The sequence below is a fragment of the Podarcis cretensis genome (assembly GCF_951804945.1).
Source record: "Podarcis cretensis genome assembly, chromosome: 5".
Taxonomy (NCBI): Eukaryota; Metazoa; Chordata; class Lepidosauria; order Squamata; family Lacertidae; genus Podarcis; species Podarcis cretensis.
The window spans coordinates 25,604,041-25,622,250 of record NC_137174.1 but is presented as its reverse complement, the minus strand read 5'-3'; the positions used below and the strand labels follow the sequence as shown (position 1 = coordinate 25,622,250).

Below are 18,210 nucleotides of genomic sequence, written 5' to 3'. Positions count from 1 at the left end.
CCTTAAGCCACCATGCTTACCAGCACAAACCACAGAAGTAGACTGAGAGTTTTTTTATGAGCATGATGCATCAGAGCCCTCTAGCCTCTGCTTCTTGCTTACCCAAACTCCAACTTATTGAGCTGTCCTAAGCTCTGCCTTCTGTCGCCATCCAGGCACTAGCATTTTTGAAATTCAAAGTTCATAGGCCTAGTCAAAAATAAGCAATTGAGCATCAGCTACTGGACCATCTTCATGGCAACACTGATACATTGTACATTACAATGGTATGCCTGTGAGCAAGGGCGGCAGTACTAGAGCAAGGGCGGCAGTACAAAGCAGCACCAATAGGAAAGGGTGCAATTCAATGCAGGAAGTTGACACCCTCCTGCCACCTCCCGTTCTCTAGTTAAACTCAGGGTGTACTCCAACCACATGGGAAGCCATTGTCATTGGTTGATGTCTGGTCAGCGCCTCAATGAGTGATTGCTTAGTTGTCCCATTGTTGGCACTCTGGGTTCCATAATGAAAGACAGGCAATATATAATTATTATTATTTTAAAGAAAATGTAAAAAAAAATCACTATAATAATAATACACAGCTATTAAGATACGGGGCTTAAATAACATTCAGTGCTGCAAGAGCAGAAAATAACCAACTGTCTTGAGTGCAATTTGTCAAATGTGCTTTTTCTCAGTTTCTTATTTTTGAGTTCATTTCTGCAGCCTTCACTTCATTTCTGCATCAGTTGGCATTTTTTTTTTGTCCTCATGAAAATTCATCTGCATTTTAGTTATTTCCCCTAATACACACATTTTCCCAAGCAGTTTCCCAATCATTTAAGGCATTTTATGTTGTTTTTACTAATATATGCTTTTTATGCACACTTTGCTCATCATACACATATTTTTGTACACATTATTTGGTTGATGAACTGCATCATAATATTTGGAGAAGTGCAAATGTCAAAGCAGTGTTTCAGTTTCTAAGTGCAAATCAGACAAATTCTCATTCAAATTCAAATTGAGCTGAATTTCTTCCCCAACCCTACCTGTGGGATAGCAGTATACCAGTGAGGCTTGGGGCAGGGTGGGCAGGTGCTCAACTGATGATGCTGAAATTTAAATCTTCGCTTCGCTTCGCTTCCCAAGCATGATGGATTTCTGAAAGAGTTTAAGCTGCACATCAGAACTACAAATTCTTTCCTTGCCTTCCCTTTGGAATATGCCCACCAGGGAGCAAACATTACATTTTAGTGTTTAGTCTTATTTTTGAAACCAGTCTGAATCTCTTGAGGTATTTGCTGATCCTATCAAGAAGGCAAAGGTAAATGGACAGTGACTGATTCAATTAACCGATAGCATCTCTTACCAACTTGCCAAACAATCTACTTGGGGTAAGTAGCAAGACAAGTAAACAGAGAGATATACGTATGCAATTACTTCTTGGAATTTTCCTCCTTGATTTACGTATCAGTCCAAGTTGAATACTTATATATAGTGGCATAAGGAGGGTGGGTTTTAAACACAACAACACAAAAACAACAACAACACCTTACATAAAAATGTCATTTTCTTCTTTTTATGACACTAGGATGCTCTGGAATAATTTACTGTATTTATCAAGATGTATAGAGAGTCCTGTGGGACACGGGTTGCGCTGTGGGTTAAACCACAGAGCCTAGGGCTTTCCAATCAGAAGGTCGGCAGTTCGAATTCCTGCGACGGGGTGAGCTCCCGTTGCTCGGTCCCAGCTCCTGCCAACCTAGCAGTTCGAAAGCACGTCAAAGTGCAAGTAGATAAATAGGTACCGCTCCGGCGGGAAGGTAAATGGCATTTCCGTGCGCTGCTCTGGTTCGCCAGAAGCGGCTTAGTCATGCTGACCACATGACCCAGAAGCTGTATGCCGGCTCCCTCAGCCAATAAAGCGAGATGAGCGCCGCAACCCCAGAGTTGGTCATGACTGGACCCTTTACCTTTATAAAGAGTCCCACAAATATATCTTTCCCTATGAACTATATGTGTCTAATTGTTTTCTCCCGCTTTAAAGAGCCTGTTAAGTTGTGGGTTGACATAGCAGACGACACAGCGATTTCTCCAAGTAGCTCTTTATTTTGTAAGCTGGAATAGAACTGACTGCAAACAGCTCAGCCGGCCTGCTTTTATAGGCAGCCGGCTGTCAACATTGTAGCAACAACAGCCCAGAGTTCCCGCCTAAAATAACTGACGTGGACCTGAGTGAAAACTATCTACAGACCTGAGTGAAAACTATATACAGTATCCCCCTGCTGGCCCAGGGTGAAACTTCACTACATAACACCCCTCCCCACCGAGATAAGGCGTTAGTTACAATCGTAATTGTCAGGGACTCAGCGGGAGTGCAGGGAGCAGAGGAGATGGAAAGCGAGGGGGAGCAATCCGAGGGCAGCGTAGGAGAATATGACAGCAGCCCGATAGATTCCATGAGCCTCTCCAGCGAATCGGAAGATTCACAGAAGGGGGCGCCGATGGGCAGGGCAAGGGGCGACCCAAGGGGGACACCCCAGAAGCAAGGGGCCAGCGGGGACTCCCAGAGCAGCAGTTGGAAATCAGGACCAGCTTCCCCACCAGAGCGTAGTGGGGGGGAGGAGTCCCAGGTGTCAGAGCCCACATATGCACCACCAGCGAGAGAAGATGAGTCAGGGTTGACCACGCCTCCATCGGAGAGCGAGTTAACGGTCAAGAGGAAAGTTGCAGGCTGGGCGCGCGCGCCAAGTTCAAAGGTACAGGCGAGCGGCACAGAAGGTAGCCCGGATAGGGAACCAGGTCCTAAAGCCCGCCGGAAGGAGGGGCAAGAATCGTCAGGGTCAGCGTCAGAGGAGTCCAGGAAGGATGAGACCCTAGCGGGCAGGAGGGCCCAGAGGAGAAAGGAACTTAGGAAGAGGTGGAGCAAAGCGAGAGTCTTAAACTGGTGTGGAAGGGGAGGAGACTCAGACGGGACTTCGCCGGTCTAAGGTCGAGACGTAGAGCTGCACGCTGCGGCTTTAAAATGGAAACTGAATCGCAATAAAGACTTTTGTACATAACTACAGCCTAGCGTTGGTCCTCTGTGAGCTGGGACCTGGAGGCAGCTCTGACAGTAATGGTTTCCTTATATACAGCACTACGCATAATGGTTCAATTAGGCACAAAAGCATATCGGTTACATTTCCCATACTTAGACCAACAGTGATACATGTCCAACAACATAGTCCTTTAAATAAGTTGGGCTCTTGGGAACTCTGCCAGACCGCCGGGGACTGGTAGCCAAGTCCGGAGGGCCACACAGTTCTTGCTGAGGCTGTGGTGTGACCCTAGGTGGCGTTGGAACCAACTCCCCTGGATCCGCTGCTGTGGGTGGAGCCTCCGCAAGTGGAGTGGTCTGAGTCTGTGGTAAGTCTGGCAGACCCTCTGAAGCGGCTTGGTTCGGCTCCACGCTGGCAGTTTGCGAGGGAGGTGTAGGTGGGGCCTCGCCATCTGTACGTGTCTCTTCTGGAGCCGCAAGCGCAGTTGGGGGCACCTCGGTAGTGTCCAAGTCCCCAACCCTGCGCCTAAGCTGGTCTATGTGCCGTCGCCACAAGCGTCCGTCTTCGAGTGCCACCTGGTACGAGCGAGGTCCAGTGACTCCCACTACTGTGGCTGGCACCCAAGGAATGTCCCCCACATAGTTCCGGGCAAAGACCTGGTTTCCTGGGACAAATGACCGTGGCGCGTTGGCACAGCCTGGGGGTTCAGCCACGGCAAAGTCCGAGTGTAGCCGGTCGAGCGGTGACCTGAGGCGGCGGCCCATAAGCAGTTCAGCAGGACTCCGCCCTGTGGCCGCATGAGGGGTGATGTGTTGCACGAACAAGTATTCGGCGACCCGCTCATGCCAGTCTCCCCGGTCCAGGCGCGCCAGTGCCTCTTTTGCCGAGCGCACCATTCTTTCCGCTTGCCCGTTGCTGGATGGATGAAAAGGTGCCGTTAGGGCATGGCGGATGCCCAGTCCCAAAAGATACCGCTCAAACGTGCCTGACGTGAACTGCGGTCCGTTGTCAGAGACAAGGACATCAGGACACCCATGCGTTGCAAACAGGCCTCGCAGCACCCGGATGACAGCTTCGGTAGTGGTGGAGGGCATCAGGGTGATCTCCAGCCATTTGGAATAGGCGTCCACCACTACCATAAAGGTCCGGCCGTGAAAGGGGACAGCCAGATCGATGTGCACCCTCGACCAGGGTGTCTTTGGCGTCTCCCAGGTGTGTCCCTTAGCTGCCAGTGGTGCAGGCCTCGACTCTTGGCACGCTTGACAGGCGGACACCCAGGCAGTGATGGCATCGTCCATATTAGGCCACCAGACGTAACACTGAGCCAACGCCTTCATTTTGACAATTCCCGGGTGGCCAACGTGCAGAGCCTCCAGGACGCGCTGACGGAGTCCCTGGGGAATCATGACGCGGTCTCCCCACAGCAGACAGCCGCGATGAGCTGAGAGTTCATGTTGTCTGGTTGCGAAGGGCTGGAACTCCGATGCAAAAGGCCCTTGTGGCCACCCCCTCCACACCCAGTTGAGCACCCGGCTGATGGTGCGATCCTGGACAGACGCGGAGGCCACAGTGGCAGCCGATACAGGCGCTGCCGGAAGATCCTCAATCAGAAGGAGCGATGAAGCTGGAGCCGGGTCTTCCACAAATGCTGGAAGAGGGCAACGGCTGAGGGCGTCGGCATGGCCCATCGATTTCCCCGGGCGATGGATGAGCCGGTAGTGGTAGGCAGCCAGGAAAACAGTCCATCGCAGCATGCGTGGCGAGAGGACCGGTGGAGTTGGACGATCACCGGCGAGGAGGCCCAGGAGTGGCTTGTGGTCAGTGATGAGGTCAAAAGTCCTGTCATAGAGGTATTCATGGAACCTCTTCACTCCAGCCACAAGTGCCAGTGCCTCCTTGTCGAGCTGGCTGTAATTCCGTTCCGTCGGAGATAGCGTCCTGGAAAAGTAGGCGAGCGGTGCTTCTCTTCCGTCTGGAAAACGGTGACTAAGGACAGCACCGATGCCAAAAGGTGAGGCGTCGCAGGCAAGGACCAGCGGCCTGGATTCACTGTACTGTACCAGCACACTGTCTGATGAAAGGAGAGCCTTGACCGCGTTGAAGGCCGCCGTCTCCCGATGACCCCAGGCCCAAGGCGTCTTAGTGCTAAGGAGTCGGTGAAGAGGCTCAGCCACTGTGGCTTTGTGGGGCAGGAACATGTTATAAAAGTTCAGCAGCCCCAGGAACGCCTGCAACTCCATCTTGTTCTTTGGGGTGGGGGCCTGCTGGATAGCGTGGATCTTGGATGTGGTCGGGTGAAGGCCGGAGGCATCGATAAGATAGCCCAGGAACTCTACCTGTGGAACGGCGATCTGGCACTTCTCCCTCTTTACCTTGAGCCTGGCCTCTTGGAACCTGGTCAGCACGGCACGGAGGCCCTCGAACAGCTGCTGGTGTGAGTCTGCAGACACCAAGACGTCATCAAAATATGGTACCACACCCGGAAACCCTTGCAGGAGACGCTCCATAAGGCTTTGGAAGATGCCAGGAGCCACACTCACCCCGAACTGCAACCGGCGGCAACGGAATGCCCCCCGGTGGGTGACGATCGTCTGGGCTTCAGCAGTGGCATCATCGACTGGCAGTTGTTGATAGGCTTGGGCAAGGTCCAGCTTAGCGAAGACCTTACCCTCACCCAGGGAATGCAGCAGGTGTTGGACAACAGGAACCGGATAAGCGTGCTGCTGAAGTGCCTTGTTGATCGTGCACTTGTAGTCAGCGCAGATTCTCACCGACCCATCTGTCTTGACAGGCGTGACGATGGGGGTTTCCCACTTGGCGTGGTCAACCGGCTCCAAAACTCCTTGGGCGATCAGTTTGTCCAGTTGTTCGTCCACCTTAGCCTTGAGAGCAAAGGGAACCCGGCGCGGCTTTAGCTTGATAGGGGCGACTTGTGGATCAAGGCTAAAGGAGATGGGTGTACCTGTATATTGCCCCAAGGTGCCGTCAAAAACCTCGGCAAAGTCTTTGACCAGACCCTCAGTCTCTGCGTTAGAGATGCAGTTGATGCCGGTGACTTCCAGGCCGAGGGCATCAAACCAGTCTAGCCCTAGGAGGCTTGGCCGCTGACCTTCGACCACCACCAACCGGAGCAGGCCCTAAAAATCCTTGAAGGCGATCTGGAACCGGCCAACGCCTACCACGGGAATGTCGTTTCCCTGGTAGTCTCTCAGGTGTACGCGGTGAGAGTCGAGTTGCCTTTTGGACACTCTGGGTACCAGTCTTTTGATGGTGCTCCATGACACGATGGACAGGGCAGACCCGGTGTCGATCTCCATGTCACATGGAGCTCCTTCAATGAGCACCGTGACGTTCAGCTTGCGTCGCGTAGGCGAGTCGGTTTGGCCAATCGTGGTTCCAGACGGGCAGCGGCAGTTGGTGAGAGCGAAACAACTTTCCTTGGCAGACTGGAGTGAAGACTTGGACTTGCGAGTCGATGAAGGGGGGTGTCAGACGGAGCCGATCGGCAGACCTTAGCGATGTGGCCCCTTCTGGAACACTTCCTACAGATGGCGTCTCTGAATCGACACTTGGCACGGGAATGGTTGCCTCCGCAGCCGGCACATTCCGGTTGGCCCTTGGACTTCTGTTGGAACTTCCTGCGCTCTCGCTTTGTCTGGTGCACATCATCGTCTTCACTGGAGGATGCCTCATCACTGCTGGCCTCTTCATGATGCACCGGAACTGGCTCCCTAGCAAGACGCGGGCTGCTGGACTTGCGGATCTCCTGGGCGGAGCGTTCAGCAGCTTCTGAGGCCACAGCCTCCTCAATGGCTTTCTGTAGCGTGAGGTCTGGCTTGGCAAGGAGATGCCGTTGCAGATGGATGTCCCGGACCCCGCAGACGATTCGATCCATCAGGGCATTGTCTAAGTCTTAGAATTTACAGTGCATTGCAGCCTGTCGCAGGGCAGTGGTGTAGTTGTTGATTGACTCCCCCTCTGCCTGGTTCCGGTGGTAGAACGCATGGCGGGCAGCAATCTTGGACGGCTTTGGTGCGTAGTGGTTGCGGAGCTTCTCTTGGATCGTGTCCCATGGTGTTGCCTAGACTGCTTCAGGCGCAACCAATGCTCGGGCCGTCTCAAACACCTCAGGCCCACAGAGGCTGAGAAATAGGCCCCGCTTCTGATCCTTTGATACTGCTGTCAGCTCGTTGGCTTGGAGGTAGCAGTCGAACCGAGCGAGGTAGGAGTCCCATGATTCAGAGGCTGGCGCAAACGGCGGTAGAGGCACAAGTGAAGCCATGATTCCGATGCCGGCGTGAAGGGCGATGGATGGAACACAGTGCTCTTAGCCAGAACAGTCAGCTCTGAATTGGTTCTGTCCAGTGATTTCGCTTAGTGATTTCGCTCTGTGATTCAGCTCAGTGATTCAGCTCAGTTCAGAGGCTGGCTGCATCTGGCTGTGCTCTGATGTCCATCAATCCCATCCTCGTCGCCAGTGTTAAGTTGTGGGTTGACATAGCAGACGACACAGCGATTTCTCCAAGTAGCTCTTTGTTTTGTAAGCTGGAATAGAACTGACTGCAAACAGCTCAGCCGGCCTGCTTTTATAGGCAGCCGGCTGTCAACATTGTAGCAACAACAGCCCAGAGTTCCCGCCTAAAATAACTGACGTGGACTTGAGTGAAAACTATCTACAGACCTGAGTGAAAACTATATACAGTATCCCCCTGCTGGCCCAGGGTGAAACTTCACTACATAACAGAGCCATTAGTAACTTTGTGGCATCAGCCTAGCCATCCCATCAATCCCTGCCCTCATCTCACTCTTAATTGTATACTTCGCAACCAACAACCCCTGCACAAAAGAAATGGACAAAACCTGCAAGGTTTGGATTCAAAGGGCCGAGAAATCATGTGCTCTCCTCCAACAGCTGCAAGCATCTCTTGGGCTCAAAAGATCTCCACTCCGAAACTACAATTATTAGGGCTTCCTCGTAAGAGGGAAAAAATAATTCAACATGATTAAGGCAATAGTATAAAGACGCCTGTGCCCAAACACATTTCATTTAACACAATAGCAACAGTGTGCTTGTGAAGTTAAACCATTTTCATAGCAATAAATATTGTAGCTTAAGCACTTGGAATATGCAGCAACTGAAGCATAAGAAGCACGCCTCAAGGGGAAAACCTATTCTTATACCTAGGATTACTTTGTGAGCACACATCACACAGTGGATCAGGCTGTATGCTTTCTGCATTTACTCGACAAGTGACCATCTTGAAGTACAGAGTGGTCCTAACTCTGTCCTGAGCTGGATCTACACTGACCTGTTTAACGTTATTAGAACGATATTAGATGTATCGTTTTAAAACATCACAGGGCATACTTGTGAATTAAATTGTTGAGGTTTTTTTACCTTGGTTTCTTTCTGTTTCCCTGCTGCCGGTTTCTGGTTGCTCTGCAGTGCCTGTCACATTTTAATAATGGACGTTAAAAGCAGAACATAATGTGTCCATCTACATTATGAAAACCAATCCTTAACCCTTCCTTAATGTTATAACCCATGAGTGTAGATCAGCCTCTGGGGTTGTTCGGTTTGGCATAGTAGCATCAAAAGCCTTACGAGCTCCTACCAGTCTCTTTCTCTGTTTCTCTCTCTGTGTCTCTCTCACACACATTTTGCAATGCCTGTTTCAGGTTGCTGCAACAGAAGGGCCAAATTGAGATCTTCTCCAACAAATGGGCTGGCTTAGGGTGCAGCAGAACCTTGGCTGGCCCTATTCTGCTCCTAATTTTTAGACAGCAGCACAGTGACAACTTCAGCAGGTTCAATGAGACTATTCGTGGTGATAAAGCCATCCCCACCCCCCAGCTGGCTGGGCCCATTAGAGGAACACCTCCATTGCATCCTAAACACACCCACCCAGCAGTTGTGGATTGGGGGTTAGGATACCTCCTTTAGCTTCTGCTGCAGCTATGTTAGCAAAATGACCATAATAGTTCTTGAATATGATGTTTCACCTCACTATGGGCCACTATTTATGACAGAGCAGCTGCAGCTCAAGCACGTTCAGCAATAATTTTCATCTACTTATGAGGTTGTGGGTAGTGATCAAACAACAGCAATACTGTAGCTTTTTTTTTTTTTTTTTTGCTTCTGAACAACCAAGATAGGATCTCTTAGCCACAGCCTGGGTTTTGGTAATGTGGTTTAAAAATAAAGAGATGGTTTGGAGGTTTTGTTGGGTTTTGGTTAAAGATATTCCATAAAGTACATAATTACTCCACAATTGCTACTTAATAAATATGAGCATTTTTGCATTGTTGCAAGTGCAATAGTAATTATATCCTAGATTGCATGACACACGTTTTCAGACATCTTCTAAAGTTGCTTTAGTGTTCAGGATTATGTCATGCCATGCATGTGCACTAAAACCTTGTTTGCTTCTCTTTAAATCTTACAGATGTTTTGCCCTTGCAGAAACTTTTAGACTGCAGCCAAACTTTTAGGTATGATTTTTGCAGCAACTATAATTTCACCTCCAAAGGAAGTGGCTTGGCACAGGGGATTGGTTAAGGGCCAAGTTAAGTGTTCTGAGAACTAACAGTCTGAAACCATTCACAGGGTCAGGCACTCTGGGTAAATGTCCCAATTCACTGTAGGCAAGCAGGTACCGCAAAGCAGCACTGATAATTCAGGCTTGTATTAATTCCCAGTAAACACACACACTTTGAGAAACGAAGTTTGGTATCGTGCCAGTTTATCTTTAATGCATTTTATTTCCAGCATTTAAAGCTAAGTATTTAGGAGTCTGAAGGGATTGAAATGTTATTCAATTAGGTTTTAGGGATCAAAGTGTTATTCAATTAATTGGTGTGATTAAACGATTAGTTGATAGATTGCATATTAAAGACTGAATGATTAATTGGAGTCAGCCATCTGGACTTTTAGACTGCTCTTACTAGAAACCTTTCCTGAATATCAGTTTGTACTGCAAGCAATGCACAGTTGCAACATACACTCAAATTACCTCTTTATTCGGGACAGTTGCTATTTTTCTGGAACTTGTTCTTGCTAAATCACTGTCCTCACCTTGTCTTTCTGGACAGATTTTGGGAATGTTTTTTTAGATATTTTATTGTTAAACCTCTTGAACCACAGTCATGTGCATGTCTACTTAGAAGTAATCCCATTGAGTTCAGTGAGCTTTACTTGGTGCTGTGGGTTAAACCTAGGGCTTGCTGATCAGAAGGTCAGCGGTTCAAATCCCTGTGACGGGGTGAGCTCCCGTTGCTTGACCCTAGCTCCTGCCAACCTAGCAATTCAAAAGCACGTCAAAGTGCACGTAGATAAATAGGTACCGCTCCGGCGGGAAGGTAAATGGCGTTTCCGTGTGCTGCTCTGGTTTGCCAGAAGCGGCTCAGTCATGCTGGCCACATGACCTGGAAGCTGTACGCCGGCTCCCTTGGCTAATAAAGTGAGATGAGCGCCACAACCCCAGAGTCGGCCACGACTGGACCTAATGGTCAGGGGTCCTTTACCTTTTAAGTGTTGTATAGCAGGAGTAGGGAACCCCTTTCAGCCTCAGTACTGAATTTCTTTGTAGGCAACCTTCCAGGAGCCACATACCAGAGGTGTATGGAGCATAGCTGTCAGCTGTCAGAATTAAGGGAAATTCCCTTATTCCGAATAGGATTCCTCGCAAGAAAAGGGAAAAGTTGACAGTTATGGTATGGAGCCAGAGGCAAAAAGTATGTGGAGCAATGTTATGCCAATATTAATATCGTGCAGCATGAAGCAATTGGATGCATAAAAGTTGACCCCTTTTGCAATAAAACTTGCCCAGGCCCGTAAATATTATTCAAAACTTTACTAACCAGAACTTCTCCAAAAAAGGTACAAAACACTCATTGATACATCCAGATAATTGCATAAAACATATGTTTATCCATGCATAGGTTCTTCTTAAATATATATAGCATAATTACCATTAGAGTAAAAATCAAATCTCTGTCCCTCCCATAGCTTGCATCCTGATTAAGGTTATGTAGTTCCTGGAGAGGAATCTTATCCATCCTTCTCTCACTGTACTTGGGGATAAAAGAAAAAGGGCAACTCCCTTCAAAATGGCAAAGTTGAAATTGAATACCTTAATCACATCATCTAAGGTTAAACACTCAGGTGAAAACTAGCAGAGAACAGTTAATTATCAACTCAACTAGAAGCTTAGAGTTCTTTCTAGCTGAGTATACTCCAGTGGAATTTTCCAATGTTAAATTTTAGCAACATACATACAGGCATTCTGTGTTTCACTGTGCAATTAAACAATTATACTTAACAAATGTATGTGACTTTTATCTTTGTACAACAGGCTACATTCCAGAAATATAAAAATCAGAGGCCTCCCTTTTGTATACATGGCTCTCCATCCAGGTGAGCAGTTCAAGGATACATTCCATCTAGTCAAAAGCACTTGAGGAAGGTGCAGAGCAGACTAACGAGGGGTGTTTCCTCAGAAGAGAGTATGGGGTCTGTGGTTCTTCTCCCCCTGGTATGTAGGATTGCAGCCTTCAGGTTACATATGCTTCAGGTTACATACGCTTCAGGTTACAGACTCCGCTAACCCAGAAAATAGTACCTCAGGTTAAGAACTTTGCTTCAGGATGAGAACAGAAATCGCGTGGTAGCGGTGCGGCAGCAGTGGGAGGCCCCATTAGCTAAAGTGGTGTCTCAGATTAAGAACAGTGTCAGGTTAAGAACGGACCTCCGGAATGAATTAAGTACGTAACCAGAGGTACCACTGTATGTGAAATTAATTTTGATCCCAAAAGTCTCCTTAAATATTTTTCCCTGTACAAACAAACAAACAAACTTGATGCAAATATTTGGGAAATATTCACCGAAATTTTACTATATTACTATATCTGATCTCTATTTGTTTCTAGTATTAGATATCTGACAGTATTTGGAAGTTGGCATGTAATATTATTGATATCTGATAGAAGATATATACAAGCATTTAGTAGTTGGTAATTGTGGATAGTTATCCAGAAGGCTTTTCTTCTGTTCTTATGACAGTTATTAGCCTTCATGTCTTCTTCTTTGCTCTAGGTCAGGAATAGACAAACTCGGCCTTCCAGATGTTTTGGGACTACAACTCCCATCTTCCCTGACCACTGGTCCTGTTAGCTAGGGATGATGGGAGATGGAAGGCAGAGTTTGCCTATGCCTGTTCTAAGTCTTTCAGATTAATCCCATACCTGTCTACTCAGAAGTAAGTCCTTCTTTGTTCAGTGGGGCTTACTTTTAATGCAGGAGATGTAGACTGACAAACTAAGGTACCTAAAATTTGATACAAAAATTTCACATTCCAAGTATGAAGTTTTGAATTAAAATTTGAATGAATTTGTGGAATGCTGAGTAAATTGTCAAGTTGAAGGGCTCATTATGAATCTGAGAAGAACACAAATATAAGAAAGATAAAATGGTAACATATACAAAGCTTCAGGGGTGGGGGCTTGGGGCAAGAAAATAAAGACTGGGCTCTACACAGAAGACGCCTTTACTCCTGCTTTTTACTGACTGACTGCAACTGACAAAATGGAGAATGAGCGTGCCAGAAGATAAATTTGGAGAGCTATGCACCAATGGCAACCCCCAATGGGTTGCCATACATGGGTTCATCAACTATTTTTGATGGTAGGTTTCAAGCTGAACAGGCCTGGTTTAAACTCTCCTGTCACAGGGACATCAGAAGCTGCCTTAGGCTGAGTCAGGCCACTGCTCTAGCAGAGGGACTTATTGGTAGTGGCACCCACTCTGTGGAACGCCCTCCCATCAGATGTCAAGGAAATAAACAACTATCTGAATTTTAAAAGACATCTGGAGGCAGCCCTGTTTCAGGAAGTTTTTAAATGTTTGATCTTTTATCATGTTTTTAAGGTTCTGTTGGGAGCCACCCAAAGTGGCTGGGGAAACCGAGCCAGATGGGTGGGGTATAAATAATAAATGTTGTTGTTGTTGTTGTTATTATTATTATTATTATTATTATTATTATTATTATCTCAGTATCGTCCACAGTGGCTGGCAGTGGCTCTTACCAGCCCTCCCTGGATCACAGGATTTATTTATGATTAAAAATGACAAAGCAGTATCCAAACAAACAAACCTGATGCAAATAATCCAAAAAATGTTTTAAATATAAAGGGTTTAAAAGAGAGTGCTGTCCTTAAACTGTGAACACTTAAAGGCCTGAGAACCATGGTACATTTGAGTGTGTGTTGAGTCATTTCACTTGGATATAAGTAATTTGAGCACATCATTACTGAAGCAGCTGGGGGCTCGGTTGTCATGGTGACAAACACACAAAATTGTGTATAGTTTCACTGGATCCTGCAAAGCTTGTCAATTAGATGAGTGTTCTTGAAGATTTGAATGAAAACAGACACTTGTCACTTTCTGGCAGCGGTCTGAAATTATGCATTTGAAATATTTTTTGTGGATGTAAGGGTGCTTCAGCCGTTTATTTTAAGTTACTTTCCCTGAATGGATCTGACACAGTGGATTCCCCACCCACCCACCCCATGCCTTCCCTTAGAAAGGAAGAAATCACTCTTGTTGAGAGAAGCATAATTACTACAACCATGAATGATATTAACATTTAGAGGTGTACATAAAAAAAAGGTAAAGGACCGTAGTCAGCACGAAATATTAGAATGTAGGTGTTGCTCTGGGTGAGTGTTCCGGATTCTCAATCATGCACCAAGTTAAGGATACTTTTTATTACTTTTAAAAACTGAACATCAGCATAACTAATAGTTTATCTTCTTCCCACAGTCTTACTGCTGAAGCTGTTCCTTGAACATATGCATATTCAGGGGGGCTCTGCAATGATGGCATGTGTTTAGGATTCTGCCAATGAGCAGTCTAGGACTGTAGATCCATGCCTCAAAGCTCTCTTTGGACACTGAAGCAAAGATCATCCTCTGCTATTGGCAGACAGCCTCTGGATTGGCCAAGTAAAATAAAAAGAGATTGGCCTTTCTCCCTTGCTTGTTCAGTAAAGCAACACCTCTGGTCTGCCAGTTTCCAGCAACTGACCTCAAGGGCCCTGTTTTGAATATTACATGTTCTACAACTTGGTTGGGAGGAAGATGTCTAAAATCCAAGTCTCCGTGGTGGAACCGTAGGAATCCTGTGAACATCTATTTTCTGCTATTGATGACTGCTAATAGCTGAAATGCTGTCATTTAAAGAGCCAGTACATGATGCCAGAATAAAAGTCCAGGTTTCTCAATTAAACTGTCAAGCAAGCAAGCAAGCAAGCAAGCAAGCAAGCGCCAACCTCTTACAGAACTTGCAGCCATTAACTTATCTCATACATACCTTCAGCTACTGGTGGTGATGCTCACCAGCACACATTGGAAGCTGTCATTTATTTCCTGCTCATTTTTAAAAGATTCAGTGTAATTTACAGGAATGAAAAGTTGGCAGTGAATGCCACAACTTTAGGGCAGCCCCTGAGAATGCTTCACTGTGCATTTTTCTGCAGGCATTATGTTCTGCAATGAAGATACTGACAACATGATGCACCCAAGGTTTGGTGGGTTCATGCTAGCCCATCCCTAAGGACCCAGGTTGTGTTAACCTCTAGCAAGCAGCTTGAATTTCAACAAGAAATTAAGGCACCTATGCAGTTGCCAAATCACTGGGTGGCGTTCAACTAACTTTTACTCAAAGCAGACCCACTGAAATTAATGAACCTCAGTTAGTAGTGTATAGTAACTTCAGTGGGTCCACTCTGAACAGGATTATATATATATTTCCCAAAAATTTTACTAATTTTCCACATTTATCACAAAAACAATACGACAATACACACTACAAACACTAAGCAATTCCATTCCTATTATTCCAAGTAGAAAGGCTTCTGGTTTCTTAATAAATGTATTTTTCAACATTTTCTTCAACTCATTATAAATCTTTTCCCAGAAGTCTTTCACCTTGGGACACATCCACCACACATGATAAAAGGTACCTTCTTTTTCTTTGCATTTCCAACATAGATTGTCATTTGTGTGGAAGATCTTTGCTAATTTTACTGGGGTTAAGTACCATCTATACATCATTTTCATAATATTTTCTTTTAATGCAGTACATGCAATAAACTTAACCCCTCTCTTCCACAGCCTTTTCCAATCATCAGACATTATATTGTGTCCAACATCTCTTGCCCATACTCTGAACAGGATTATAGCACCACATACAACCCATTGCTTTTATATGTTCCCTACAGCCTAATGCCATGAGAAGGGTTGTTGTGGCAAATGTACACATTTTCATTTTTTAAAATGTAGTTTTGCCTAATATGCAGGCTCTTACAAAACAATGTTCCCAAATTTAATGCATTTATGTATGTTATTTTTGCTAATATATGCATTCCTATGCACATTTTACCCTGGTGTATGCATTTTTGCACATATTACTTGGCTCGGAAACTGCACTGCAACATTTGGAGAAATGCGAATTTCAAAAGATTGCTGGGTTCAGTTCATGCACTGTTTCAGAAAGTGCAGAATGGGTAGTTTCATATGCAAACTTAATCAAATCTTGTCCCCATTCCTATCCCTGTCATAAATGGAAGTAATAGTACATGCCTGCAAATCCAAAATTGGTCTATACTTATCATTCATATTTTTAAAAGCACAGTCTTTAAAAGCACTAAAACAAGAGGGATTTCCACCTTCTGATTCAGGACTTGTGGCTGCAAACCTAGTGATTTATAAACAACCATGACAACACCACAAAAGCCACCATGGAAATTCAAAACAAGACAATAATGAAGTCCAAGCTAGGGAAACACATTTGTTAGTTGGTTTATTCATGCATGTGCCTCTGATATGTTATTGATTGCAAAATGTTCCTTCCTAGAGCCTCTTCCACACCTCAGCGAAGTTGCTCATGAGTCATGGATCAAAGAAACGTAAGAAAGAACCGACAAGCAATAAGGCTCATATCACCACCAACATATAAATCAGTCAGCAGGAAAACAACAGTTCAGTCTGTGTCAATAACAGCACTTTAAGGAACGTGAAAATGACACATTATCACGGTGAGCGCTGAGGAAGCAAGCAGCATCAGAGAACGTTTCAGTGTTTTTCTACTAAAGACCTTGTTAGAGAGAGCACATGGAAATGAAGGAGCCAACTGCTAGGAATACAGCATTGCCTTCGCTCAGGTCACTTGCCAGTGATTTTATTGCATATGAAAATGGTTTTAGTGCTGGCGATAAAAATAAGGATGTTGCAGAGAGTTCAGCTGGCTTCAAGACACTCAGAGCTATCCCTGATTTCCTGCACGATAAGCAGAAAATTAAAGCAAAGACAGTAGCGTGGAAAGCTTGCCGCCCTGGTAGGTTTATTATCAGGACATGGGCTCTTGCTGAGAGAGCCTTCTTCCTGATTCAGTGTAAGGCAAGATGGATTAATTCAGTGGCATTATTCCTTGAGCTGGTTTTCCAGGAGTATGTTGGGGGTGGGTAGAAATAGATTGCTGTACAGTTGTACCTCGAGTTAAGTACTTAATTTGTTCTGAAGGTCCGTACTTAACCTGAAACTGTTCTTAACCTGAAGCACCACTTTAGCTAATGGGGCCTTCTGCTGCTGCCGCGCCGCCAGAGCACGATTTTTGTTCTCATCCTGAAGCAAAGTTCTTAACCTGAAGCACTATTTCTGGGTTAGCGGAGTGTGTAACCTGAAGCGTATGTAACCTGAAACGTATGTAACCCGAGTTACCACTGTACTAGGGATGTGCTACAGCTTGGTGTAGGGGCTGAAAAATAACACCAATTGTGGTGACTGTGGGGTGTCTTTCTACTCCTGAGTCTACCAACAGAAATATCAGCAGCTCTTCTTCATTCACAACCTGGGCAGACAACAATTAAGGCCAGAGCGGACTTTTAAAAAAGTGCCACGATGCCTATTAAGTGTTTCCCCATATATGAAATTGGGTGATAGCCAATTCTGGAAAGCAGCTTGTCAATATGTTTTAGACTATTCCAGAACAGAGCTCTGCTTTGACCTTGGATAAGTGGCAGCTAAGGAATTGGTACTTCTGGATAGAAACCAGAAGGGACCTACAACTAATAAGAAACACAAAATTTCCCCCTTGGTATCCCCTCTTGAGAAAAGGGATTTTAGAGCTAATTGTCTGACCAAACGCTCACCAATTTCCTCAAGAAATGCCTTTATTGAGCTGTGTTTCCAAGTGATGCCCACAGCAGTCTTGGACGGTCAGTACAAGGTCCCATAATCTTTGTATTTGTGGACAAACTCAGTTGGAAGACATGTTAGCCTGCCCTTATATAGAGAGCCAAGAGATTTCTGTCTCAAACCTTTCTGCACACAGGCAAACAGGCCACCCCACCAGAAATGGTCCAGTTTCTTTTGAGTGACAACACTAGCTTCATAACACACAGGGGAGCTTGTGCACTGGCTGCAAAATGGTGCTTTAGAGGTTTAATCTGAAATCAAGCTGGATTTGAGTTTGTTGATGTCTCTTTTCTCTCTTATATCATGTATGTGCTTATTGAGCTTGGGGAAGGAGGCATGAGGCTCTGACAGGATCTTGGAGCCCTCCTGCCTCCTTCCCAAAGCCAAGCAAGTGCTTATCAGGCGTTGGGAAGGAGGTGTGAGTCCATGTCCCAATTTTTATTAGCAGAAAGTTGGAGGGCATGTGATACAACAATATTGGCCTTTGCACCTTGCAGTAAGGCTATTTGGATGTTATAAAGCCACTGATCTGAAGAGGAATGGGGGAGCTAATGTGCCCCTTGGAAGGCAGATTAATAGCTAGGCCAGGCATAGGCAAACTCCGGCCCTCCAGATGTTTGGGACTACAATTCCCATCATCCCTGACCACTGGTCCTGTTAGTTAGGGATGATAGGAATTGTAGTTCCAAACATCTGTAGGGCCGGAGTTTGCCTACGCCTGTGCTAGGATTTTGTTTCTAGGAAGTGTATGAGATAGCAGAGCCACGAAATTTAGAAGACACGCACACTGCTTCTTTTCCTTGCAAGTGAAATGCAACTTTTTAAAAATTCAAGCATTGATTAAAAGTTGGTAGGTGGACAAGTGGACCAGTAAAATTACCTTGACAGCCACAGCCAGTGTATGGACTGCCTGTTTGTCCATCCCAAACTCTCA

At 46.0% G+C, this 18,210-nt stretch overlaps 1 protein-coding gene across 1 annotated transcript in view; it reads right to left on the bottom strand.

Annotated features, from left to right (window-relative positions):
- Positions 1-7,905: 7,905 nt before the first annotated feature.
- The window catches only part of LOC307215935 (uncharacterized protein), a 102,910-nt gene continuing 92,605 nt past the window's right edge, over positions 7,906-18,210 (bottom strand). The window contains exons 3-5 of the mRNA XM_079975773.1: positions 10,995-11,096; positions 8,422-8,472; positions 7,906-7,995 (exon numbers count right to left, since the gene is read on the bottom strand). Coding sequence (XP_079831899.1) covers positions 7,915-7,995; positions 8,422-8,472; positions 10,995-11,096 — 234 coding nt within the window. The 3' untranslated portion in view covers positions 7,906-7,914. The remainder of the gene's footprint in view (positions 7,996-8,421; positions 8,473-10,994; positions 11,097-18,210) is intronic.